The sequence below is a fragment of the Sander vitreus genome, chromosome 22, assembly GCF_031162955.1.
Source record: "Sander vitreus isolate 19-12246 chromosome 22, sanVit1, whole genome shotgun sequence".
NCBI classification, from domain to species: Eukaryota; Metazoa; Chordata; class Actinopteri; order Perciformes; family Percidae; genus Sander; species Sander vitreus.
In genome coordinates, this window is record NC_135876.1 from 9,073,051 (window position 1) to 9,100,418 (window position 27,368).

General features: G+C 41.5%; 1 protein-coding gene across 4 annotated transcripts; it reads left to right on the forward strand.

Moving 5' to 3' along the window:
* Window positions 1-325: 325 nt before the first annotated feature.
* Window positions 326-19,204, forward strand: snx16 (sorting nexin 16). Of its 4 annotated transcripts, none has more exons than XM_078281190.1 (9): window positions 326-569; window positions 1,827-2,372; window positions 3,076-3,162; window positions 5,984-6,132; window positions 7,903-7,972; window positions 8,659-8,795; window positions 8,987-9,163; window positions 9,851-9,891; window positions 12,972-19,204. In XM_078281190.1, exons 2-9 carry the CDS (start codon window positions 1,986-1,988, stop codon window positions 13,268-13,270), a joined length of 1,347 nt encoding a protein of 448 aa, XP_078137316.1. In that variant the 5' UTR covers window positions 326-569; window positions 1,827-1,985; the 3' UTR covers window positions 13,271-19,204. The 4 variants fall into 4 exon arrangements, with proteins under 4 accessions (XP_078137316.1, XP_078137317.1, XP_078137318.1 ...); XM_078281191.1 differs by having other exon boundaries at window positions 326-491; XM_078281192.1 differs by having other exon boundaries at window positions 9,851-9,896; window positions 12,972-13,242.
* Window positions 19,205-27,368: the final 8,164 nt, after the last annotated feature.

The following is a 27,368-nucleotide window of genomic DNA, read 5'->3' on the forward strand; positions in this document are numbered from 1 at the left end:
GTTGGGTCAAGCTGGACTTTTCATTCAAGTGTCCAGGCTACTTCACATAAATGTATATAGCCTACTCACATCATTTCTGTACAGGTTCATTTTTATTTTATTTTTATACTTTAGACATATGCTATAAAGAATGAAAAAGACAAAGAGCTGTATGTTGTGCAGTGTGAGCATGTGCTGACCAGGCATGGTAAGCACTGACAACCACCACCAATCCGGTTTTTCCTAGAGGTTACAATATAACAATACAACTCATTTTTATTTGCTGCAGAATTACATTACAGTGCGGTTTATTTTGTAGGCTATGTTACAGCGCCCTCATCTGGCTATCTTAAAACACTGCAGCTGTCGTGGTCTGAATTCAACCGAGCTAACATGAACAGGGAAGAGGAGGATATAGTGCATTCGATTTACAGCAACAGGACAATCAAACGTCGGGCTTTATGTGTATATTAACTTTATTTTCTGAAGGGGACAGATACTGGCCTCCTACGGTAAGCGAAGGTCGTTGTCATCATGCGTCATCTTAGCTTTGGCTGCCCGTCCTAGCTTACTAGCTAGCTAACGTAAAGGTAATGTAATAACCTTATCTTTCAGTGGTGTGGAGAAAAGCGTTGCCCTATTTACTAATGGCAACATAAAGCTACCTAAAATAAAATAAAATTAGACCTTAAACAAACATTTGGCAATTGCTACTCGATTCGGCATGCATCTTATATTAGAAGCAGCTCTCATTTTAACAATATTTTAGGTAACAGTTAGCTCAACGTTAACGTTACTTTGTTCGGAGTGGCGTAACGTTAACTTTAAATAGTAAGCATAACGTTAGCGTTACGAACCTAGCTAACGTTAGCTAGCTGTCGCAGCGACTGGAATTATGATTTTTTTGAAAGTGGTTTACCACATTTTGTTAATGGTGTTGGTACTGTTCAGTAAAAGGAAGTTATCCTTTGCAGTTAGGTTAGCGTGCGTGCTTGCTAACTTCACCTACCAAAGGCTCGCTAGCTAAACTATTAACGTTAACCGCTTGACTTAGCTAAGTTAGCCAAAGCGTGAAAAATGTGACTTAAAAGTATAACGTTAGTTAAAGTAGGCAGCCAGCGTTTTGTTGCCATGCTGGCTCTAGTCCCACCTCTTTCGTCACCAAAATAGCTGCAGTCAAGAGAGCGAGCAGCATGAGCAGTAAATATCATCAATGTCACTTTGTTGACTGCCTATATTTACTAGTTCATTATTGTAGTTCTTTATTGTTTCCATTATTTTTTCTTTTGTCCTCTTGGCCTTGATATGGCATTGACATGTGTATTACCAGTAAGCAGGACTGCCCTCTCTAATCCACTAATGCTGAATTAATGTGAACACGTTTGACAGGTAGCTGCCAGTCTCTCAATCTGAGCAGAAATCGATTTCAGGTCCTGCTCTTCCATGAAAACCAACATGCAGGTTCCTCTGCCTTTATCTCAAACCAAAGCATTATGGCTTGTTCCTGTTTGCATTCACTGGAAAGGGTCCAGCTTATAATGGAACAAGTGGATATAACCTAATCAATTGACAAGATGATCTGACACACTAATCATCTACGGATCTTCAAAGGCTTTTTCCATCATGAATTATTCACATAATGCACAAATCTATAAATTATGAATGGCATGTGGCTCATGTCAATAATTAATCTGCCCTCACAGTCTGGTACCCTCAATTGTGTACGTTTTTTAAGGGAAATCTGAGGATCCAACTTTTTCAGCCTGTATTTAAGGAAGCTTATAGTCAATATTGATGACGGTAAATACAATGAACATACCAGTTTATTCTTTTCTTTTTTTGTACAGGGTGCTCAGGCTTCATCAGCCCCTCAGAGTGAGCATTACTGCTTCACTTCATCATCATGCTGCACCACTGAAGAAAGGCGAGGTCAGTGTCAGTGTGAAGAACCTTGTTGACTGCACCGGTGGTGGCGGGGGGAGGGAAGGAGCATAAAGCTCAGGAAGATGGCATCACCCTTTGTGCCTGTCCCTGTGCCGATGGACAGAGCTTTGTCAGGAGGTAGCAGCAAGCTCAGGCGGCCACAGCGAGCTTCATCACTAGGCAGCGTCTCTAGCTTCACGACCGGGCAGGACCACGGAAGAGGATGTGGAGGATTAGGTACCCAGCACCAATCCCGCTGCGTGGACAGAGGTAGCCGGAGCAGGACACCACCACCCCCCCAGAGCCCTGTGACCCGGGCCAGGGTGAACGGGACTTTGGAGCCCTCCATGGAGTACTCTAGCTGTCCCCGCTCCATATCAGATCCTGCTGGGAGCCAGCAAAGCGAGGAGAGGCCCATTACCCCCACTGTGCTGGGGTATGAAGTCATGGAGGAGAGGGCCAAGTTCACGGTATGAAACTAGAAAATAGGCTTATCCTAGTCTATATCCTTGACGTTCGCCGGATTTCACTCATTTAGGTCGGATCCCACTGCCACATGTTCCACCAAAACAAGTTCCTTCCGAGCCTATTTTGCAGCGGCACCGCAGCTTTTCTCCTTTTCTCCGGTGCTTAACATCGCAATCACAGTTGTGATTGGTTTAAAGAAATGCCAATAAACCAGTGCACGTTTTCCTCCCAGAGCACATTTTCCTCCCATTCCCGAATGCTATGTGGAGTAGCCAGACTCTCCTCCAGCGCGCTTTGGAGGAGGGTCTGGCAAAGCGAGACTAGGCTTATCATAATAACCTTTTTGAACTTGTGTATCGGTGGCACAACTTTCCAGCAAAGTGCACTGATTAAAGTTAAGCTACGTTATTCAGCCTATATTGAGATGTAGGTTGGCAGCATGTGATTCTCTTTATCAGTTTTCCTACAGTTATAGTGACAGGACGACACTTTAACAAAGGGGACAGCCATGCTCACTAAGGACAAGCAAACATTATGACGCAAACTAGAGATGACAAGTCTACTGTCAGCATTTACTCAGCACACGGATGTGTATTAATTGGATACAAATCATCTTCAAGCGCTAGCAAAAGGCAACAACTCTATACTTTTGGAGTCATAAACAATGCTTTAAGATCACCTTTGTGTGTTTTGTCTCTGCTGCAGGTATTTAAGGTCCTGGTCAGAAAGACTCCAGATGAGAGCTGGGTTGTTTTTAGAAGGTACACAGACTTCTCCAGACTCAACGACAAGGTGTGTTATGTACATATGTTTGTGTATGCATGTTTTGAATGAAAAGTATGTGCAGTCCCAAATCTCAGCCCAATGTGAAGCTTTTTGTTTTGTGATCATCTGTTTGCAGACACTGTTTTTGACCATCAAAATATTGCTTTCAGCATGATTTCTTTTGTTTTTGAGTGCACTGTGGAAGTGATTAGAGCTCCACAAAGAAGCCTTCTGTTCCCAAATAGCCGACATGCCCGAACCAACTAGGGGAAACCGGTCTCTCATGGTTCCGGGAAGGACATTTCGGTCACAGATTACAAAAGGGAAAAATATTAAGACAAATTCAATTAAAACATGATGGTTAAAAAGCTGCAACCAACAAACAAAGCTTATCTTTGTAGGCCTGCAAAATATTGATTAAACCTACTACTGAAAGTCACAATTTATGAATTTAGACACAGTAACCCCAGGCAAGAAGAATGTAGCACAAAAGATGGGAACACCCTACATTCAACAAGGAGAGAGAGGACAGAGAGGGGGGTGTGGACATGTAATAATAGATATCTGGCATAGTAGTCTGGACCTCACCCAACCTTGCTTTACTCTGTTTATGCACATGACTCGGTTCCAGTGTGAACACAGTATGTGTGCAAGTTTATGCATACACATACCAAGCCACCTCCTTCTGAGCAAACTGCTGACATCAGTGCCTGTTATCACTTAGGGGTGGGAAGTTATTACCTTTTTTCCAACTTCAAATTTTCCCCAATTTCAAATGATGTCCCCAAAAGGAAACTTTGTCAACATCTGTTTTATCTAAAAAGATACAGTTCTCCGTTTGTTCATCTCGCTTCAATTTTATTGCTGCAAAATGGGATTGTCAAGCAGACAAACTGACCAACACATATATAGTAAAAGGCCGATACTTGGCGTCTGTGTATCAATACAGTATTGCCACGGAAAATATATTATGCTGTATCAATTTTTTTTCCCCCACCCCTACTATCAATACAGTAAACCCCAAACACAGTCAAAAATGACTTTGTCATAATCTGCATACATCTGTTTTGAGGATTTAGTACATTACCAAGCAATGTTTAGATTGTTTAGATTAGATTAAAGGCAGAGATGGATATAGGCTTGATTGACTTTGAAGGCTCCATTAGAGGCAGTCAGCACAGGACAATAAACAGAAGAGTCAGGTCAGTAAGTTTATGCAACAAAGGCATTTGGCAATATTAATAGCCTGGTTGACACCAGACCCTTCTCAGTTGTAACTGAGAGTGGGTGTGGGCAAGGTTCATTCGCAGCTTATTTCCAAAGGGGCGTCACCAACGGACGCCGCTCAAATGCCTCTGGGCACATTGGATAGTCCTTCAACCAATCAGACCAAAGATCCAGGTGACGTAGCAGCGACAGCGGCATCAACGGGTCGCTGCGCTTCGGTGGCCGTCATGTTGAATGTAAACAAAAAGCTGCTCGCCGTCGCTGTGCTATCGTCATCGTGTAAAGCCCGCCTCAACGGTTGTGATTGGTGCCTCGATTTGGAAAAATTAGAAATGGGCTTGAATGGGTTTTTGGCCAGACTGACTCGCAGAGTAAATCTCAAATTTGCCGGAAGTTCGTCACGGGTTTCCAAGGCTACAATATTAAGTCATTCCTCACAAATGTGAAATGCACACAACAATTTTAACTAAAAGTACCACCTACCGTACACAGTAAATGGACAGCCCTAGTTCTTATTAAAGAGCAGTTTCTCGTCATGTAGGATTGAGTTTATTTATAATAGTACTTTGACAAGATACGTTTGAGTTTTCATGTCAAACATTTCAGCTATGGCAGTAGTTTCAGAAGTTCTCTGGTTTGGCATGCTCCCAACAAGTGGGAACAGTTTGTGAGGAGAGAATGCCGTACCAATGTCATTTACTTCAGGGTTCTCCAGAGGCATTGGCGCTTGTTGCTACACAAATATTTTTTTAATATTTTGGTGTAATGATGTGATCGTTTCTCCTTCTGTGTAGGACACTGAAACACTGTTCTGTACATCTTATTTGCTGTAGCGTATACTGTCTATGCTCATGTATTCAATGGGAAAAAGACAGTGGCAAAGACACACTGAGTGGCAGCTGGAGCTCAGAGATAAAAGGTTAAAGAACCAGCAAAATATCTGGCAAGCTGATATTATTTCCTGCAATTGGCTTTTTTGTCCACTGATCTACAGTATGCTTGACAGCATAATGGTACCGGCACAGTGCTGCTTGTCTTACACAACACTAAGTATACCAGTACACAATATGCAGACAAAACAATTCAACTGAGTTTCCTGTTAAAATAACAATAAAAGTTTATTATATTTTACCCCTTTATTTTAACTTATCCACTAATGTATGTGTTAAATTCCTATTTGTATGATTTTCTCTTTTTATACTTATTTCTATGAGCGTTGTTGAAAGGGAACTAATATTGCAACGACTCTGTATTTGTTTTGCATTTGACAATAAAGTCTTGAAACGTGAAACTAGAATCTTGTCTTCGCCAAACTGAGCTAATGTGTCATTTCAAATATATGATCATATTTTAAGAATGAAATTGTGACCTTAAAATTAAAGATTGTATCAAATGTAAAAAAAAATAAGGTAAGTAAGTAGGTAAGGGATACAGAATAGATGACAGCAGACTTGTTTTATTACTTATTTGATTAGAGTAATGCAGAAGTGAAGTGTGAGTGTTTCAGGGAGCAACATTATTTTTCTTGTCTTTGCCTTATGTCTGCGGAACTGCTGTAACTGTATAAGAGAGATCTTGTGATACTCTTTCCGTACTCTCTCTGTGTTTGTGTGTGTTCTAGCTGAAGGAGATGTTCCCAGGCTTCCGCCTCTCGCTGCCTCCTAAGCGGTGGTTCAAAGACAACTATGACACCGACTTCCTGGAAGACAGACAGTTGGGACTCCAGGCCTTTTTGCAAAACCTTGTTGCACACAAGGACATTGCCAGCTGGTATGTGACATGATTATGCAGCGTTTAAATGAAATTATTCAGCCTTTTTGTGTAAACTACAGTACAGGCCAAAAGTTTGGACACATCTTCTCATTCAATGCGTTTTCTTTATTTTCATGACTATTTTCATTGTAGATTCTCACTGAAGGCATCAAAACTATGAATGAACACATATGGAATTATGTACTTAACAAAAAAGTGTGAAATAACTCTTAACTCTTAAATAGGTCTTATATTTTAGATTCCTCAAAGTAGCCACCCTTTGCTTTTTTAATAGCGCTGCAAACCCTTGGTGTTCTCTCAATGAGCTTCATGAGGTAGTCACCTGAAATGGTTTTCACTTCACAGGTGTGCCTTGTCAGGGTTAATTAGTGGAATTTTTTGCCTTATTAATGGGGTTGGTACCATCAGTTGTGTTGTGCAGAAGTCATGTTGATACACAGCCGACAGCCCTGTTGGACAACTGTTAGAATTCATATTATGGCAAGAACCAATCAGCTAAGTAAAGAGAAACGTGTGGCCATCATTACTTTAAGAAATGAAGGTCAGTCAGTCCGGAAAATTACAAAAACTTTGAATGTGTCCCCAAGTGCAGTCGCAAAAACCATCAAGCGCTACAACGAAACTGGCTCACATGAGGACCGCCCCAGGAAAGGAAGACCAAGAGTCACCTCTGCTGCTGAGGATAAGTTCATCAGAGTCAGCAGCCTCAGAAATCTCAAGTTAACAGCAGCTCAGATTAGAGACCAGATGAATGCCACACAGAGTTCTAGCAGCAGACACCTCTCTAGAACAACTGATAAGAGGAGACTGCGCGAATCAGGCCTTCATGGTCAAATAGCTGCTAGGAAACCACTGCTAAGGAGAGGCAACAAGCAGAAGAGATTTGTTTGGGCCAAGAAACACAAGGAATGGACATTAGACCAGTGGAAATCTGTGCTTTTGTCTGATGAGTCCAAATTTGAGATCTTTGGTTCCAACCGCCGTGTCCAACGGATGAATTCTACATGCCTGGTTCCCACCGTGAAGCATGGAGGAGGAGGTGTGATGATGTGGGGGTGCTTTGCTGGTGACACTGTTGGGGATTTATTCAAAATTGAAGGCATACTGAACCAGCATGGCTACCACAGCATCCTGCAGCGACATGCCATCCCATCCGGTTTGCGTTTAGTTGGACCATCATTTATTTTTCAACAGGACAATGACCCCAAACACACCTCTAGGCTGTGTAAGAGCTATTTGACCAAGAAGGAGAGTGATGGAGTGCTGCGCCAGATGACCTGGCCTCCACAGTCACCGGACCTGAATCCAATCGAGATGGTTTGGGGTGAGCTGGACCGCAGAGTGAAGGCAAAAGGGCCAACAAGTGCTAAGCATCTCTGGGAACTCCTTCAAGACTGTTGGAAAACCATTTCAGGTGACTACCTCTTGAAGCTCATCAAGAGAATGCCAAGAGTGTGCAAAGCAGTAATCAGAGCAAAGGGTGGCTACTTTGAGGAAACTAGAATATAAGACATGTGTTCGTTCATAGTTTTGATGCCTTCAGTGAGAATCTACAATGTAAATAGTCATGAAAATAAAGGAAACGCATTGAATGAGAAGGTGTGTCCAAACTTTTGGCCTGTACTGTATGTGCTTTGCAAAGTGGTCACATGATCACTGATAATTCCAACTTTTTATTTAAGTATTTTTTGTGTTTCTGACCACACTGGTCTGTTAAAAACACACACACACACACATTCATGTTACACCATTTGTTCTCCTTGACAGCCTGGCAGTGAGAGAGTTTCTGTGTCTGGATGACCCCCCTGGGCCTTTTGATAGTCTGGAGGAGAGCAGAGTAAGTGTGCATATACATGAAAGTATGTGTGCTCATGTACTGAATGTGTGTTAATGCTGCTATCCATGCCACTTTAAGAAGCATTCTTGTCATTTTAGTAGGGCCGGGTATTGAACATTAATACAGTAGCTTTGACAACTGACCAAGTTTGGTCCATAGCAGGAATTTCACACTACATTATTGTGTAGACTCTTAGAGGGATATTTACTAAGCCTGCTGTTGCTGCAGCAAGGCCACAAAAGTCCCACAATTTTTGAATTTAGATTACAGAAGACGGAAAGAGAAATGGAAAGGTAAAATACAGTGCTTGCGTCCGTGTACTTTAAGAATTATAAAGTATTGTATGAAGAATCAAAGTGTTGGTATGAAGTAGTAGTTTTCAAGTCACTGCCAAACCACAGATACCATATGGGCACTGTATTTAAGCTTTTAAAATGATACCCAGCCTGACATTTTTACAAGATATAAAGTAGCTCGGTGTTAAGGGCAGGGGCCCACTCGCATTACAGCAGGCAATAAACATGTCTCACTTGTCCCCCTACAGCAGTGCTTGTAAAATTGTCTACTTGATTTGACCTAGACGTGTTTTCAGGCAGACACCTCAAGGCCCCCCACCCTCAACCTTTTGTTTACACTGTCGGCACATATTTTATGCTCGTCTTGCCTCTGTCACTGACTCCCTCCAGGCGTTCTGTGAGACTTTGGAGGAGAGCAATTACCGTCTCCAGAAGGAGCTGCTGGAGAAGCAGAAGGAGATCGCCTCCCTGAAGAGGAGGCTGGAGGAGAGGGAGCAAGCCATCCTGCTACTGGAGAAGCATATCAAGTCAGTAGACATGCACAAACACACACATAAGTACAATATATAGGGGTTAACTGATTACAAACTACAAATTACACATGGACAGGCCAAGGACAGTAGTAACTGGGGTCAACACACAAGTTCTAAAATAGCAGTTAAATGATATGAAGTGTTGTGTGTGTCCGTGTGTGTCCGTGTGTGTGTGTGTGTCCCAGTCCCAGTGGCGAGTGTGTGAGCCCGGCGTCTGTGTGTGTGTGTCCCAGTCCCAGTGGCGAGTGTGTGAGCCCGGCGTCTGTGTGTGATCTATCAGCTCAGGGCAGTGAGAGCAGTACAGATGCAGATGTGGAGTCGTCTGCTGCAGAGGCTGATCAGGATGTGCCTGAGGACACTGGGTAAAAGACACAAACACCACACACCTCATTGTGAATAATCACCTTCCCACTTTACAGTTTGTTTGTTTTTCTGCCATGAAAATAGACAAGTACATTTTCTAATGGTTTTAAGAAGTGGTTCAGGGGCCAAGGGTTAAGTGGCGAACGGGGAATGCTGACATGCACTTGTTTATTTTGGTGTTTAGCTGCTGCTAATGAAACTATTTTAAAGATGATATTAAGCCTTTTAAGTTTTTTTTCCTTTTCCTTTTTTTGATTGTGCGTTTGTGATATAGTGATTCAACTGATTGTAGGGGGGAGCCAATAATCCTCCACCTCTACCTCTCATCTTAAAACACTAAGCAAATCACATTTCCTTTGGTCTATCTACCTTTATATGTCTTCACCTGCTGTCAGCCTCCTTTTTTGCACTGCATTTATTTCTTAATCCTTACCAGAGCATAGTCCCAATTACTACAGACAGTACGAATGACATCCATGCTTTGGACCTTAGCACATGCCTGGATAAACTCAAAAGTCTGATTTGTCCTTTTAAAGGAATGTTTCACTGGCATGTACGTCTGTGAAGAAATCAGGGATTTGAAAGTGAAAAGTTGATTACCGTTATTATTTTCATCATAGTCCTTTTTTTAAAAATGTTTTCCCTTCTTGTGTTTTATTTTATTTTTTTGCCCTCACATTTCACAGCAGTGCTGCCCCTGAACTGAAAAAAAAGAGCCCCATAACATGTGAGGTACTCCACATACCACCTTAGCAGGCTATCACTATAGCATGCTGTCTGTCTTCTTATTTTCTTCTTCTCAGTTACATGCATCCCACTGTTACCTACTGTACTATAATGGAGGTGCCCTGTTTCGTGGTATCAGGATGTTAAGGATAGGTTCCTGTTATTTTCAAGTCCTGTCTTAAAGGGTAATTCGGGGGGGGTTAATCCTGTTTCCCCACGCATTTGTGTCTAATAGACTGATGTGAACAAGAATCTTTGAAATTGGTCCAGAGTTTCCTTCTGCTTATAGCTTAATTCCGACAAAACGGCATGGTTTAATTTTAGCCTGCATGCACGGTTTTGTAGCCTAAAACAGAGCCGCTTATATTGGTAGAGAGAGCAACAAGTAAACGGACTGCTCGATCGTGTTTTTTGCCTCCAATGGCGCCTTCCAGGCAGCTAACCCTGCACTTAACCCTAAACATAACCATTGCCGCGCTGCCTGGAAGGAGACGTTGGGGGCAAAAAACACCAAAGACCAAACAGACTACTGAGTCGCTCTCTTTGCTCTGTGTCTGCTCCGCTGCTAGACCGCTGTGCTCTCGGCAGACCTTTTTTATTTATTTTTTTTACTTTATTGACAATAGAGCTTTCTGGAAAATAGGAGAGAAAGCAGCGCGACTGTAAATGACAGCAAAGCGCAGCAAAGACTCTTACATTGAGCTGAAATGGAAACACTGTGCTGCAACATATGTTGTAAGGTTTAAGCCGATGCTTTTTTGGGGTTAACACCCTTCACTTTACCAGCAGTATTGACAACAGATTAAGCCACTGTGTCGTGAGAAGCTTGTTGTTTTATTGTTCACTTTAGCTCACTTTATATTGTCTATGCTATCTCCCTTTCCCCTCGCTTTTCATCACTACCGCACTCGTATGCCACCAGATCTCGGCGCTCGCTGCGCGACCACAGCGGCACTGACGTCGCTCACTAAAGGCACCCTGCCATTCTGGCTCTAACTCACGCTACTCTCGTAACGGGGGGTCGCGGTTATATCCCGCCATATCATGGTGATATGTTGTTTCTTCACCGCGGTAAAAATCCATACCGTTACAGCCCTACCTGTAGGTGCTGTGCATGATGCTGTGCCCCTTTGCCCAAAGTGGAAGAATGCCGATGTTGTCAGGAGTGGGACCTGTTGCTTCCCGATATTAGTGGTCTTTATTTGTCCAGGGATGATCCCCACATCAGAGGATTTCCCCCCCCTGTAATCCACAGGTCTGTGAGACCTGAGCAAATATGAACCATTGTTATTATTACAAATCTTTTAGATAACACGAAACCATGGATGTATTATAGCCTATTGACCGCATGAAATACTCCTCCGTCTGCTGCTCTCGCTCGCTCGCTCTCTCCCTCTCTCTCTCTCTCTCTCTCTCTCTCTCTCTCTCTCTCTCTCTCTCTCTCTCTCCCCCCCCCCCACCCCCCCTCAAATGAATACGGGCGGCCATCGAGTTATGTTGACCTCATCCACATTCTCGAAATCATTTAAATATTGAGCCACGGCACTTCAAATCTTTTAGATAACAAAAGCCTGTAACTTCTGTAGCCTATTCCAAAACAACAGAATCCCAGAATGCCTTTCTCCTGACTTAACACCGCTGGCTTCGGACAAGAAGTCACCTCATGAGATGGATAATGTTGTCAGACACTTTTCATAATCATCTGAGCCTGTCAGTAGTAAAAACAATCACTTTTAGTGGACAAAATCAAGGGTGCCCAATTGGCCCATTAGGTTACATTGCAGCTCCGTTCGCTGGACCAATTTTAAAGATTCTTTTTCACATCAGTCTATTAGACACAAATGCATGGGGGAATAGGGTCCAGGTTGAAAAAACAAAAACAAATGACCCTTTAATACAATGCTCACTTGCTAATACGTGCAGGTAATTGTTGCTGTAATAGTTTCTCCTGTCCGTAAATATGACGTGAGTATTGTATTAAGATTTACTTTAAAAAAAAAAAAAAAAAAAACGTGTGTGTGCTTGCAGTCCGGATGTTTCTCAAGGTTGGGGTCAGTTAACTTTCAGTGCACCTAATTCAGGAAAATATCTTCTCTTCTCTTACACAAAGCCCCATCTCATTGGAACTAGGGTGGCCTAATGGACACAAACTTTAAAAGAAGGGGGTTTTAACTCCAGAGGCTTGAGGGTTCTTGATATTCATAAGAACAGGGTCAAGTGATATACTGTGTATTATTTGCACTTTTTGAATTGATTGTCCTGAAAATGATTTGTCCCCAACCATGGTGTGTATTTATTGTTCTGCAATGTTCTGTGCTCTGTAAACCCTTTGGTTTGTCACGCTGCTCTCCTGCATCATAATATATGTGACTAACACATGCTGTTAGCGCCTCTCTTTCATGTGGTGATGTGTCCTCACTTTGTGGGAATTGTAGGTTGTTGGATTTCAGGTCTTCCTCCCTTCTCTCCCCATCTGGTATTTTGACACGCAGGGGGAATCCCATAAATCAGCCTGTGTAAAAACAGAATTGGGTCACATCAACCATCTGTTTAAAAGTCTGAAAACTACTCTTGACACAATAATCCATAGCACTAAATAAAAAAAAAAAAAAAATGAATAAAGAATGTCAGGCAGTAATGTATTCAACAACTTTTGTTGAATACATTTCATGTTTTACGACGGTAATAAATAACGAGATTTGGATCTCAACTAGTCACAATTTTTGAGTCCTGGTCCCGTATACAACTTTCTCCTCTATCTGTCACACAGTGTGAGATGGGAGAGAGTCAGAGGTAAAAAACCTGTCTTCCTGCTGTGTTTTCAGTGGACCTGTAACTGTAACTTGCTGGTGTTGTAGCATTAATAACATGTCCCTACAGTATGTGTCTCCTTTCACAAGGATGGCTCACAAGTTGGGCTATATTAGCATCTCTCCTCTAATGTGCATTTCCTCTTGGATCCTCTCAGTCTGTCTGGCTTTATGTTGTCTGAGGTGCACAGCTCTCACAATGCATTCATTTTTGATTTGAAAGAGTCATTTGCTGAATGTCTTTCCTTTGCTGTAACCTCCCTCTCTCTAGTGGCAGGTGTGCGGTCCAACCGGTGCGATCCTCTGCCTGTTGGTGTGGACCATCACTCAGCAGCTCTCCTCCGCTCATCCAGGTCACTCCGCTTTACCACCAGAAGCTGGATCAATAACAAGAAACGCTGGTCCTCCTTTTCTCTTCCATCTCCTCCTCCCCTGCTAGACCACTGCACCTTCCTTACGTTTGAGTGTCATTCCATACTCTGTTTCTTCTCCATTCTCCTTTTCTTTGACCTTAGTATTCCCTGCTCCCACCACAACTCCCATTTTCCCTTTCCACCTTCCAGACTGTAGCTGCTGTTTCACCTTCCAGTCTTGCAGTTGGATCTGAAGCAGGCTTTATTTCTAGATCTGCATGTAAGTTAGAAGGGAACAGTTTTATACTGCAACAGCCGGTCTGCTCATATTTCCCCCTATACGATGGGTCATGGGATTTTTTATCTGGCCCATGCGAAACACTTCATTCTGAAGACCTCACGCAACTTGTGCAAGATATGAACTATATCTGGAATGACATGGCTACACTCCTTAAAACCTTAAACCAAGTGTATCTGTCTTAAACGGTGTGGGGGCTTCTCAGTCCTCCTTGTTCACTTTTGAACCTTGTACCGCGGCCGCCTGATTGAATCGATTTGATCCTGCGGTCACAAAGCCAAAGTTTGGCTTCTTGACCAAAAATATAACATAACTTGAAGACATTCACAATTGTGACAATCTAAAGAAAACCCGAATCATCACTTCCTGCAGACGTGCATTGCCTCATGGCTCAATACTTGTGACAGATTCAGAGAAATCACACCCTCGTGTGGCTATAGAAATGTAAAAATAAAAAAAAGTCTGGATGGAAAAAATAAAAATCTATGTCTCAGGATACACATTGGTGGGTATCACAATGGTTTGATAACTTTCTGTTTGCAACTACTTCCATGGCATTGCTTTGTACTGCTATTGACTCTCATTGAGGCTACAGAGACAGACCTCGAGAAACGTCATTGTTTTCACCTTCAGTCACACTTAGTTTGCATCTCATAGCCTAGATTTCCTCATGTTTTAGTGCTATGTGTGTTTTTTGGTAAACAAAATTCCTGTGAGAGACTATACAATCTGTAATGCACTCTACTAAGAGAAAGCAAAGGAAATGTGGCCTATTGTTGCTGTTTGAGATATGTGATATGTCACATGCATCAGTTTGCTTTTAGACATTAACTATGCCAATTAAAGTAAAGTCCATACATTTGTACAGCCTTAAACCTCTTCTGGCACCTTGCCACCTTAATAGAGTGTAGACTGGGCCTGCACTTCTACTTCTGTCGGTTTCCTCAAGGTCTACCTAAATACTGTAATGTGGGTATAATTAAAGGATCAGATCACCCATTTTACAAAAAGAACAAAACATTTTCCTACTTAACCTTTACTGGTGTGTGGCCATTCCGATAGTTTTGGGTTTATCTGCTGACAATTTTAAGATGTCCATTTCGAATATGTCTGCTTCTATCTTAATACAATTGAGGTGAATGGCATGTAGTGGTGCTCAAAGTATTGGAAAATTACATGTGAAAAAATTCAACAGTAATCCACAGACACAAATATATTATTTCAGTGAACCCACCATCTACTGAAGAATAATGTCTCTTGACACAGCCACCCCGAAGTAACATCCTGAGTAACTGTGACCTCCATTGAGTTTGTGAGAATGTTCTTTTTGTAGTTTGATAGAACTAACTTTTTAAGAAACTCAATCATTTATTCATTTTAGCATGAAACCTCAGCTTCAGTCAAGGGATGCAGGAAATTCCGCCGAATGTCTTTTCGCTGATGTCTGTTACCTTCCACTTTCTTTGTGTTGGAATTTTAAACTCTGGTTGATTTCTGAGGACTATGGTTAACTGCTCCTCAGATCTCTGCAGGGTAAATCCAGACAGCTAGCTAGACTATCTGTCCAATAGGAGTTTTCTGTTGCACGACTAGAACTACTTTTGAACGTACACACAAGTTCCTTCCTGAGGCTATTTTGCAGAGGCTCCGTGCGGAGCTTAGCGCCGCCCATGACGGTTGTCTGGCAAAGCGAGACTACCGTGGTGCAAATTTACCTGAAACCTAGTCTCGCACTGCCAGACCTTCCTCCACAGCGCTGCGGAGGAGGGTCTGGCTAGTCCACACAGCATTCCCGGGATGGAAGGAAAACGTGCTCTGGTTTATTGGCATATCTTTAAACCAATCACAGTCGTCACGTGCGGCGCTAAGCACCGGGAAAAGCCACGGTGCCGCTGCAAAATAGCCTCGGGAACTTGTTTTGGTGGAACATGTGTATGTTCAAAAGTAGTTGTAGTCGTGCAATGGAAAACTCAGATTGGACAGAGTTTAGCTAGCTGTCTGGATTTACCCTGCAGAGATCTGAGGAGCAGTTAACCACAGTCCTCAGAAATCCACCAGAGTTTAAAATGCCAACACAAAGAAAGCGGACGGAAACAGAGGTGTGAAACGTCGAGGATATTAACTACCGGAGACCTGACGTGAGAGACTAATGAGTTACAGTTCTGAGAGCAGGGGAACTGACAACACAGGGAACTTTAACAACACAGCTTTGGTTTTAATAGATCAAGGCAGCTGAAAATGAGACGCAGGGCCCATTACTGGTATTTCAGAAAGAACTGGCAGACATAAGCAACTGGAAGAAAAAAAAAAAAAACAACACTAGCCAGATGGTTAAGGCCTACACATCATTCCCAAAAGCCATATTTAACATTTGAGAGGCAGAGGTTTCCACATATGGTAGTGTGTGCCGACCGGCTGTTGTTTTCATTCTTTGATGAGTTCATGAAGTGTATAATAACCACACCTGTTAAATTGTCTCAAACTTGGCCTGGGAGAAGGTTGTGTGATGCACTTTAAGGATGAATGGCAACCCATAATGTTTGCCAGGATATGGTTTTTACTACTTTGTTTGAGACAGAAAAGTGCCTTGTCAACCACTGAATCTGTCTTGATTCCCAACTGGATGTAATGTGTGATTTTTGTTCATGTTTCGTTCTTCTGTAAATTCCATTCACGCGTAATTCTAAGTGCCTTGAACATCTTCCACTTCTGTTGATGTGTTTAAAATAGCTTTATAGATTTGTGTAGAACATGAAACACTTCTACTTTGTTCCTCTGATGGAAATAATGTTTTTAAATGACAGTATGTGTATGTCATTGCTTGGAATAGACCAACATGTTTTTGTAATATTGCATTAAATTAATATGAAGTCTTAGTTCACAAATACACCTATAGTTGCTCTATAAAAGACATTTGGTATCAATATTAATGTCCTGAATTTAAAGGGATAACTCAATAAAATGACTACTGTAGATACTGTAACACAGAGACATATTTAATATGCACACAAATAAATGTGGAATGATCTATGGAATACACATGTATGTTTCCTCACATTCAGCCGGTTTTCATAACATCAGGTGGTATCAGGAAGTTGTGCTTGGGTGAAATAAACTGGGCTTACAGTTACACTATGGCCCATTTTAAAGGTGTGATGCTTTCAAAATGTAATACATTCTTTTCACTGTAAAATCCTATTCTTTACCAGCATAGTATCTTTTCAGCTATAACCCCAAAAATACAACTTGAACAGTTCTAGAGAGGACTATACGCGTACTGTGAGCAGTAAATACTTGTAACTTATGATACCCCCATCTATCCAGCACACATTAATGTTTCAGGGGTTGGATTTCAGATGTGTTTAGCTTTTGACAGGCAGGGATCATCCGTCATACCGCCTCTCAGCAGTATGTATCTGTAGCTCAGAAAGATTTTGGGCTTTTGGCCCAGTTTGTTGGGTTCTATGACATTGGGTGGAAAGTTAGGTAATGGGCTAAGAAAAAAATGATTAGCTTTTAGTGCAGATTCACAGCAACTGTCATTTTTCTAGCACTTCTGTTTTGTTGAATGACTTGGTTTAAAAGCAAAGTTCTTATTTTTTTTGGATTTCTTGTTTCAAAACAGCAAAGGACCTTATGGGCAACACCAATCCTTCCTAAACAGATTTAATGCCATCTTGAATTTTTGGCAATTTGGCAAAACTTGTTTAATTCATTTTGTACATTCGGCACAGGAAAAAGTGACATGCTCAAAGTTGAAATATGTGTGTAACCGCACAAGACCGTAGAATATCTATCTAAGGTCTATCTAATATTAAGAATATTACATTTAATATTTAGTTTTTTTGATACCCCATGCTGTGTTCCAAGACACAGTGACATGCCACTCGTAACTTTTGAACACATTAATTGCAGCCAAATTTAGACCAAGTGAGTCAAGGCATCCATTAATCAGTCTTCCTGTGACCCCAAGCAGGTAATCAAGCTAATGTCTTTAATTTTTTTCTCGTTTTGAAAGGCCCGATTTTGTAATATTTACAAGCGGTTCTCTGTTACCTCTCAAGAACTTAGTGATAACCCAGGAAAATGTCATTAAGTTATTCAAGAAGGTGAATACTGGTAAAGCTGTCGGCCCTGACTCTATCTGTGGTTGCTCTCTGAAGCACGGTGCTGACCAGCTCAGTGGGGTGTTCGCGACACTTTTTCAGATGTGTGCCGACTGTGGTCAGATACGACAATATGGAAAATATCTACCACGGGGGGGTCTCCTACAAGTAGCTCGCCAACAGGTTGACAAACTGAAACACAAAATGACCACGATGTTAAAAGGGAGGTAGCTAACTCTGTAGGCCATAGAATAGTAAAGTGATAATGTTTTTTTAGACCCTGATGGGAATATTTTCAGTTATGTAGCAAACTATTTGAGCTAAAAGAAGTGTAAAATAGTCATGAACCTTGACGGGAAGTGACGATTTTTCATAAGCTTTGGGTATTGCAATTTGTATATGACAGTAGCTTCATTCAGCTTATGTGTGTTATGTAAATAAATGCAAGCGATGTGATGCAAGTAGCTCTTGGCCAGTTTTTTATTTTTATTTTTAAGTAGCCCTCAGATAACGAAAGGTTGGAGACCCCTGATCTACTATAATACCTGTTCCAAAATCTTGCAAACCTAGAGAACTGAATGATTTCCGACCAGTGGCATCAACATCTCTTGTGATGAAAGATTCTTTGTAAAGATAATGTCTTCTTAATCGACGGCAAACTTGAAGCAGGGAAAGATGTGGACGATGCTATTTACATTAGACGGAGTATATAAGCAGCATGAAAAACCCATATCCCATGCCAGGCTTTTATTTGCTGATTTTTCTTCAGCTTAATAATGAGCGACTTGCCTCTTATTTTAACATCAGATTTTATTGTTGCTTTTCAAACTTTTTAACAAGTTTTTGCGACACGTCCAACATCATCATCTCGAATAGCCTACAGGCGCTCCTCGGGGCTTGCAGTTCGAGGCAGCTGTCAGACCTGATTAGCTTGACTCGGTCCCACATGCCTCAGAAGCTGTTGTGATTACAACATAGTGGGCCCTGCCGAGCAATGACAGGCGTTGTATGTGTGTGTGAGGAAGTGGGCCAGGGTTTGAGCTCCAAAACTGATATCGCTCTTGCACTCAACGGTTTTGTTTTGTCTAGTTACACTAGGTTCAGGGGCGTCTTGTGTTTTTGTTTTTGCAAAGTATTGAGGTTAGAGAGGATATTGGTTTATCCGTTTGTTTACCTGTAGCTGGAGTAGTGATCTTCCCTTTGAGGATCTCCTTTTTGTTATATTCCTTTGTTGATTTCCACAGCACCCATTTGGCCCATTTTCTGTTGTGAGTCCTGTTTGCCTTGTTCTAAATAAATATCTTTTCAAAAATACCAATTACATCTGGATTATGTTTATGTCCCGATACCCCTAGCACCACGGGACTTAACCATTTCTGACAGACCAGTTTAGGCTTGAAAGGGGAGAGAGAGGGGGAACGGCATGCAGCAAAGTGCTGCAGGTCAGAACCGAACCCACTGCGTCGAGGACTGAGCCTCTGTATATGGGCGCGCGCTCTACCAGGTGAGCTACCCAGGGGCCCCAAACCAACAGATACTTGAATTTCTTCAGGCTCTTTGCTGATGGCAGCAACCTGTAACATCCAGAGCTACTTATCCTGGGGAAGCATAATGCTTTGATTTACTGTATATAGGCCATTTTATTTATTTTTTGGTTGATTGAATGATTGTGATGGTGTTTATTCTTATCTGCTTTCATGTGACTGGTTGAATTGCCCTTTTGGGATAAATAAAGGTGTTTGTTTGAGTTGGCAGCACTTGAATTTTGATTGTATTGTAGTTGTGTTGCGCAAGAATCCAGAGGACCAGCCACATTCACACTACAGCATGGACAGTTTGCAGCTTTCTTTTCTGACCCGTCAAACCTGTTGAAAAATCGGTTCAGCTTAATTTATAGTTACCATCCATTTATAGAGACCCTCCATTCATCCATTTAACACTTTTAGATTGTTGTGCAGCATTGTGTGTGCTCCCAAAGACCTTTGTAGTTATTCTAGCTGTTTAGGAGATGAGTTACTGCTACGCAGGTATGCATGACAAATTACAAGTGGAAAACCTAAGAGGAGAGTTGATTCTCACTTATTTTCTCTGGCACATATGGAACATCCATAAACTAAAATTCCATGAAAGGTATACTGTAGCTTTGTCACGTATAAATGATTTAGTTTTGGTTGGTCAGAACAGGGAGAGGAATAAACATTATTAGATGTGCAAGAGACAGTGTGACATTTCCCTCTACTTTTGCCAATACCAATCATGCAGCATTATTGTCATCAACCTATTTGCTGAGCTAGAAACAAGGAATGGCACAGATCTGGGCAACATTAATCCCCTAACAAGTTGACTGCACCCGGTCAGTTCTGATAGCCCTGGATAGTTTTAGAAGCTAGCACATTAGGCCTGGCAGCCTGTGATGTTTAAGTTTATTTGTTTGTTTATCCCAGCAAGCTATGCTGTAAAACGCTTATGGTTTAACAAGTAAACTGAATTGTAAATATAATCACAGTGCAAATAATTACATGATCTCATTTTATCTTGCAAAAGAACAACAATAAGTCCCCCTCAGCATTCATATTTGTCTCTCCGTCTCTCCCATGCGCAGTGTCTTTCAGATCAACAGTCAAAACACAACCTGCCATCTGATGGAGCACCTCCACACCAACCTATAAAATAATTCAATTTAGAAACGTTCCATTCCTGATAATATTATATGAAGGTAAATATGGTGCAATATGCGAGAGCTTGTAGACTTGATGTGAGCACTTGTAGAATATGATGTAAGAACTTGCAGAACAAATTGTATTATGTTCTCTGCTGCACTTTGGGATTATCAAATTTTTTTTTAAATTTCATTTATTAGTTTATTTGTCAGGGACAATGCAGCGCACGTTATTACATACATCATTATCACAGTCAAAGCCATAACAATATGTGTAGATGTGTTGCATAAAAGGTTTCTAGCCAATAGGCTAATTTGAAACCCCAGTCCCTGGTCAGGCCTTTCTAGAAAGATAATCCAAATATAATTTTTTTATTTTTATTTTTTTTATAAAAGAACTACATAGTGTGAGTTACACAATCATGCAACAGATGCATTGTATACTAATATATTACATCAACATTTCACAGATTCATCACAGTCATTCATCACATCACAAACTACTACAACTCCTATTTCTAGTCATAGTTCCATTATGTTTGTTGTGACTATTATTGCCACTGTTCATCACACCCCCAACCGGCACCGTCAGACACCGCCCACCCAGAGCCTGGGTCTGTCTGAGGTTTCTCCCTAAAAGGAAGTTCTTCCTCGCCACTGTCGCACTAAATGCTTGCTCTTGGGGAAATTACTGGAATCGTTGGGTCTTTGTAAATTATAGAGTGTGGTCTAGACCTGCTCTATCGGTAAAGTGTCCTGAGATAAGTCTTATTATGATTTGATATTATAAATAAAAATGAATTGAATTGAATTGAATCACGTAACAACACAAACCCCAAGCACCCAGCCGCTCGCACCCGCTCACCTATACCCAAAAAATCACCTATACCCAAAAAATCACCTATACCCAAAAAACCTAACACAGAGTGTAGACAAAGCATTTCATTAAAACTTGTGCGTGACAAATATATGTCAAAATATAAGCTTTGTCTAGCTGCTTTGTCTAGGAAGTAGACAAACTCTGAATAGCAAACTCAGATTTTTATGTATATTTTTAAAAATCACGGATGGATCGAGATCGATAATCGGTTTAGGATCGAATCGTTGGCCTCTGAATCCGAATCGAATCGTGAGGTGCCAATCGATTCCCACCCCGAATGTTTAGCTCCCATACCCAGACCAATCTCACACAACTTCCCAAAGGCAGTTTATGCTTCTGCGTTAAATCGACGCCGTGGTTACGTACGTGGTTACGTACGTGGTTACGTACGTGGTTACGTACGTGGTTACGTAGAGATACGGACCCTATGTCGTAGCCTGACGTACACCTCTCAAAAAAATGTAACTACACGTTGCAGCGACACAGACCGCAACGACTGTGATTGGTCTGCTTGGCCGTGGCTTGGCAGCGTCGCATTTGCCCCGACTCATTTCCAGGTTCTCCTTCTCCATAAACGACATGAAATCAAGGAGAGGGTTAACTTTTCCTGCTGCAGATTTCAGACCGTGGTCAGAAAGCACAGAGGAGACACTTTGTTTCTCCCACTATGCCTCTAGAGTCGGTACTCGCTCCCAAGCTAATCCCCGTCACTCTCTCACTCGCTCTACCACACAGTCACCACACACACACACATTCTCTTAAAGAGATCCACCAATACACCAATGCACAAGCATAAACTTCAGGCCACTTACGTAGGCTGTGGCGAAAGCTCTGCGTGAGCCTCCGCAGAAGCATGAATCCCACTTTAGGAGTGGCAAACCATAAAATTGACTACTGGGACAGAACGATGTGCTGGCCTTAATGACTACAGACCTTTAAGTAATTACAGTGAGTTTTACTGGATGTCTGTTAAGGACAATGAGAGACTACTTCTACTATGAGTGTCCTAATTATGTTGCCCAATGTTGGGGTAACATCACATTCAAAAAGGCCCCAAATCTGCTCCTGAGGGTTGCAGTTTTGTTTTTGTCGAAGTTCACGGGGGTTGCCAGGTTGCGACCGCTAGACCCAACGTCCCACAATGTCAATGTTAGCTAGATGCTAGTCCCACATTGCCAGAAATTACTCCAGCAGAGTTACTAGATGATGCTATGTTTACGGTTATGAAAGCTCATGCTCTCGCAGAGCTCTGTGCCCGACTGACAGCCACTCTTTCTCGGCTTAACGTCACTGCAACAGCCGCTAAAAAGACCGCGACACTCGCACATACCAAAGTCACAGTCTCCGCTTGTCGGCTACAGCCACTAAACAGAAGTAGGGGAAAAATTTCGGCAGGATGTTTTGCCAAAGTTTAATTGCATGTTTCCGTTATGAGGAAGTCAAACTTGCGGTTTCTGTCATATGTCCGGTAACGTTAGCTAACACTGTCTCACGGCAGTTCGTGTAATTGTCACGTTATTTTTAATCTATTGATTTGTGTACAACAACGTCCCCGTGAACATGAATCAATAGATTAAATAACGTGACCATTTCACGAACTGCCGTGAGACTGGGTTGCGTTAGCAGTTAGCGTGTATTAGAGTGGCGACGTTTGCCAGCGCCAGTCGGGATCACTTCACCGGCTGTGTCTCAATTCTTTTTGCGAATAACTTACGCAAGTACTATATAAGTACTATTACGCAAGTACTATATAATGCAAGCACATGAATGTGGAAATGACTGAAAATGCCCATCCCTACTGCGTTAGCCCGTGAAATTAATGGATCTCAACGCTTACCTGTTAGGAGTAAATTAGCCAACTCTGAGTCCTTTTGGGCTCTAAGCTGTCTTCATCTTTTGAATGTATCTCCAATATTTACTGTGTTTTACCACATCTCTGCCCTGGAGCAAGCCACCCAACTGCTCGGGGCGCCTGTCATGGGCAGCCGCAGCCCCCTCACTCTCACATCTCTCCATTTGTGCGTGTGTGTATTTCAGGCATGTGTGTAATGAGTGTAACTAACAACAGAGTGAACAAATTGTAATACATTTAATTAAGTAGGCCCATGTCAAATTTCTCAGTGTGCGCAAACCTGACACATACTGAGTTTATCATATATACTTTATTTACATTTATATTTACCATGTCTTTGTTTCATTAGCATGAGATGGCTTAGACCTACCTACATTATGGGAAAATGATTAAGGTCTAGCCTACATACCTTACTTGTTTACTACCTTGATTATTTCTGTTGACACCCCCAAGGTTTCCTATTCTCTATTTATCATGTCTGTTAGTAGGGATGGGGTTTGCTTGAGATAGGGGTAGCTATCACACTTCAACCACACATAGAGACACGCAACGCTGTACCTGAAATGGAAATAAATGGACCGGAAATGGATTTTCATTTTGGACTTTCATTTGTGCGTTGAAATTATACCCCTGTGTTGGTAAGTGGCTCTGAAAAGATTTGAAGTCACTGCATTCAGTTTATTAAATAAAAAAATGACAACATAAAAGATCACCCCACAATGGATACAGTGTACTTTTACCCTCTGCCTAACTGCAATATCTCAAAAGGATAAAGAAATAATCTTAAGACAAATATTTTCAAAAATGGAGGGTAAAATGGAGGAACTCCAGGCTGTCTAAAAGGAGCTAAAGAGGAAACTGAGAGAGGACAAAAACAACAACAGGAAGATTGAGACCAAAAGGGGACAGAACATTGCAAAGGACGTGTGAGCAGTTCAGTTCAGTTTATTCTTTGTCCCAAAAGGCCAATTTGTATGCAGCAGGAAGACATCACATGAAGAATATGCAACACAAACCACACAACAAAAACAGCAGCTTCAGCCTGAGTTAAAAAAATACATAGTTGCAGAGTTGTATTGGAGTGATAATGAAAGTAAAAAAGAACTACAAGAACTCAAAACAATAAATAATAATAATAATAATAAAGATAAAACAAATAAAGGGGTCATTAATATAAACAAGGGCTATCACATCCTCTTAGCTGAGTTGAGTGCCTGAATGGAACGAGGAATAAAAGAGTTTTTGTATCTCTGTTTAAGAGCCAAGGGGGTGCTAAAACGTAAGCCAGATGGTAATAACATGTATTCTCCGTACCGAGGGTGAGTGGTGTCCTTGCAAATAGACATGGCTCTTTTTTTTTTTTCTTTTTTTTTGCTGGCCACATTCACAATTTTTAAAAGTGCATTTTTATCCTTGATGGTGAGGTTTCCATACCAGCAGATGATAGAAAATGTCAGGACAGACTCAATAAAAGCTCTGTAGAACAAAGTGATTAATGTTTTATCCACCTGGAATTTAATAAGTTTTCTGAGTGCAAAGAGTCTTTGTTGGCCTCTCTTGCACACAGAAGCAGTGTTCAGTTCAAATTTAAGCCAGTTATCAATCAAGGTGCCCAGATATTTGTAATATGGCACCATGTCTATGTCCTGGCCCTTGATAACACTACTACAGGGGACATTGGGATGATGTCTGAGATCAATGGACATATCCTTAGTTTTTGTAATGTTTAGATGAAGGAAAAGCATTCTCACACCAGGCAACAAAATCACCAATCACTGGACCATGGTCATTTTCATGTGCACTGAGAAGGCTGACAATAACTGAGTCGTCTGCAAACTTGATAATGTGCCTATTGTCACGATGACTACAACAGTCGTTGCTGTATAGGATGTACAACAGGGGGGGGGGACAGGACACATCCCTGTGGGGATCCAGTGGATGATATTAACTCACTGGAAAGCTCACTGTTCATCCTCACCCTCTGACATCTCTGAGTGAGAAAATCCAGCATCCAGCCTACTAAACTAGTAGATGAGGTTGTGTGGTGTTGAAAGCAGATGAGAAATCAACAAAGAGTAGCCTTGCATGATTCCCACTCCCCTCTAGATGCTTATATAAGAGGTTGAGTCGGGTGATAGTGGCAGTCTTTAACGTGCACAGTCTGTACTTTACCCCTCTTGAGGGCAGTGCGATATGAAGGGACGAGATGTGGTCGAATGAGTCTAACGGTGGGAGAGGGATGGACTTTTATGCGTCTTTAACAGATCCAAAGTTGCACTGTGCCTGGTAGGGCAAGTGACTTACTGGTGAAAATCTTTAAGTGTTTTGGACAATGAGCAGTTTATTCATAGCCCCAAGAATGATGATTGGGGCGTCGGGAGATCGCGTTTGGAGCCTTTGAGTTGCTTGAAAGATAAGTTCATATGCATTGGGGCGTGTACTGTGGATGTGTAAACCTGCCTCTCTAATAAGTTTAAGTCCGAGAGGAGTGAGAAGCCAGACGAAGAACAAGAAGTCCAACAAGTTGGATGTAGGCTACAGGCAGCTGGCCAAGCAGCACACGGTTTCCCCTCTATTTGCTCCATCGTGGCGTCGGAGGAGAGGCGGCTGCTTACAGTCAGGATGAAAATGGCAGTGATGTGGTTGTGCATTCTGCATTTGGCTTTTGTCAGTGCTGGACTCTTCACCCGCAACGATCTTCAAGCTGCCCACAGCACTGTGTCAGTCAGCAGGGCCCGAGCCCCTCAGAGCACAGGTGAGTGCACGGGCAGCTGTGCTTTAATGGCCAGGTTTATAGCCTATACAGTGTAGGCTAGTTCATTAATCACTGCTAACGTCGATTTTGTCCGATACAACAGCTAATAAAAGCTGAGATGTATACAATCAATTATAAAGACTAACCTAGAAAAGACAGGAGGTTTAGGAATAGAATAAAAGTCCCTATACACTTACAGTAGTCTACAAGAGTAGCCATGTCCATTAATTATTGTTTAAAACTATTTATTTATTTTAATTGTTTATTTAGATAGGGACAGTGCATATTAATGGACATCAGTACAAGTACACAATGTAAATATGCTAGAGTTAGCACCATAGCTAATTATTTATATCCTACCACAGTTGAAATGAAATTGAATACATGAAATTGAAACAATACATAATATAGAAAAAAAAATAGGAATAAAAGTACTGCAACTACATAAAATATGAAATACTATTTAAACTTAAATATAATTGTAAAGACATTGTACCGATGTATAAGATAACATGCAGTACTGTAAGATTAGGATAATTGCTGTGCAGCAGTTGCAATACAAAGGGGGGGGGGGCTCCGGCCCATAATGAACTGACAGCGGCCCATTGGTTAATTTTCTTTATTGACACTGACCTGACCCAGTCAAATTCAGGAAGCCCCTTCACTCCCAGCCCTGACGGGGTGTAATAGTTTTCTTACTGGAAGTTTAGCATCCAAGTTAAAATGGACAAACGATCACTAAAGTGCAGAGAAATTACGGGAGAAAAAGATTAAGAATCTACAGGCGGATGCCTCAAAATGTGCCAAAATTTCTGACATGTTTGGGGCTGTAGTAGCTGCTTCAACATCAGCATTACCTGAAGTAGAGGAGGCTGGATCATAAAAACATAAGGTTAACGCCAGGTATCATATATATATATATATATATATATGATAGATATGATATGATGATGTTGCACATTATGTCCCATTATGTAACGTGAGTCAGTTGTATAAGGAGTTGATTTGTAATGTGTGTATGTGACCTGGCACAATGATTCAATGTCCTTGTTCTAAGCTCTATTTCTGTTTAAATGAGAGCAATTAGAACTCTAATTTCTTATGTGTGTGTACACATCCTTGGCCAACAAGGCTGATACTAATTTTGATTCTGATAAATCAACTCTTCCATACAAAAAGTTGTTAAAAAATACATATGACAATACAATCGTGATATGTTTATAGAAATGCCAATAAACCAAAGCACATTTTTCTCCCATCCTGGAATGTTGTGTGGACTAGCTAGACGCTTCTCGCCTGGTAATGCGAGACTATAGACACCACATGACCTGGAAGCTGGAGGCCCTCTGTTCCCTGTAGCACAGCATATGTCAACATGGAGACACTTAACATTCTTAAGCAAAACTGCTCTATGTATAATACTACTAAAATGTAACCTTTCCTGTTAGCTGAACACATTTTAATCTGGTTTTAATGTCTTACTTACTTAATGACTTACCTCCAACCCATTAATCCAACATCATCAGTGTGCAGTAAATTAGGATTTAATAATAAAGCCTGATCAGATGCAATGAGGCCTCCAGGCACCGCTGTCACTTTTCTTGAACTGGCCGCCATGGTGCTCAATCATTATTAGCGTGGTTACTGCCGAGCTCTTTTAGTGTTTGGGTTAACCTCTTAAAAAAAGTCCCAAAGGATGATACAGCAGCTGAAATAGTAATTTTTTACAGTGATAAAGAGTATACTGTAGGTGCAAATTTCCGTT

Excerpts from the sequence above, each read along its gene's own strand:
- snx16 (XM_078281190.1), top strand. The coding sequence starts at position 1,986 with ATGGCATCACCCTTTGTGCCTGTCCCTGTGCCGATGGACAGAGCTTTG. Across the intron at positions 2,373-3,075 it reads AGGAGAGGGCCAAGTTCACG|GTATTTAAGGTCCTGGTCAG; the intron begins GTATGAAACTAG and ends TCTCTGCTGCAG. Across the intron at positions 7,973-8,658 it reads ATAGTCTGGAGGAGAGCAGA|GCGTTCTGTGAGACTTTGGA; the intron begins GTAAGTGTGCAT and ends GACTCCCTCCAG.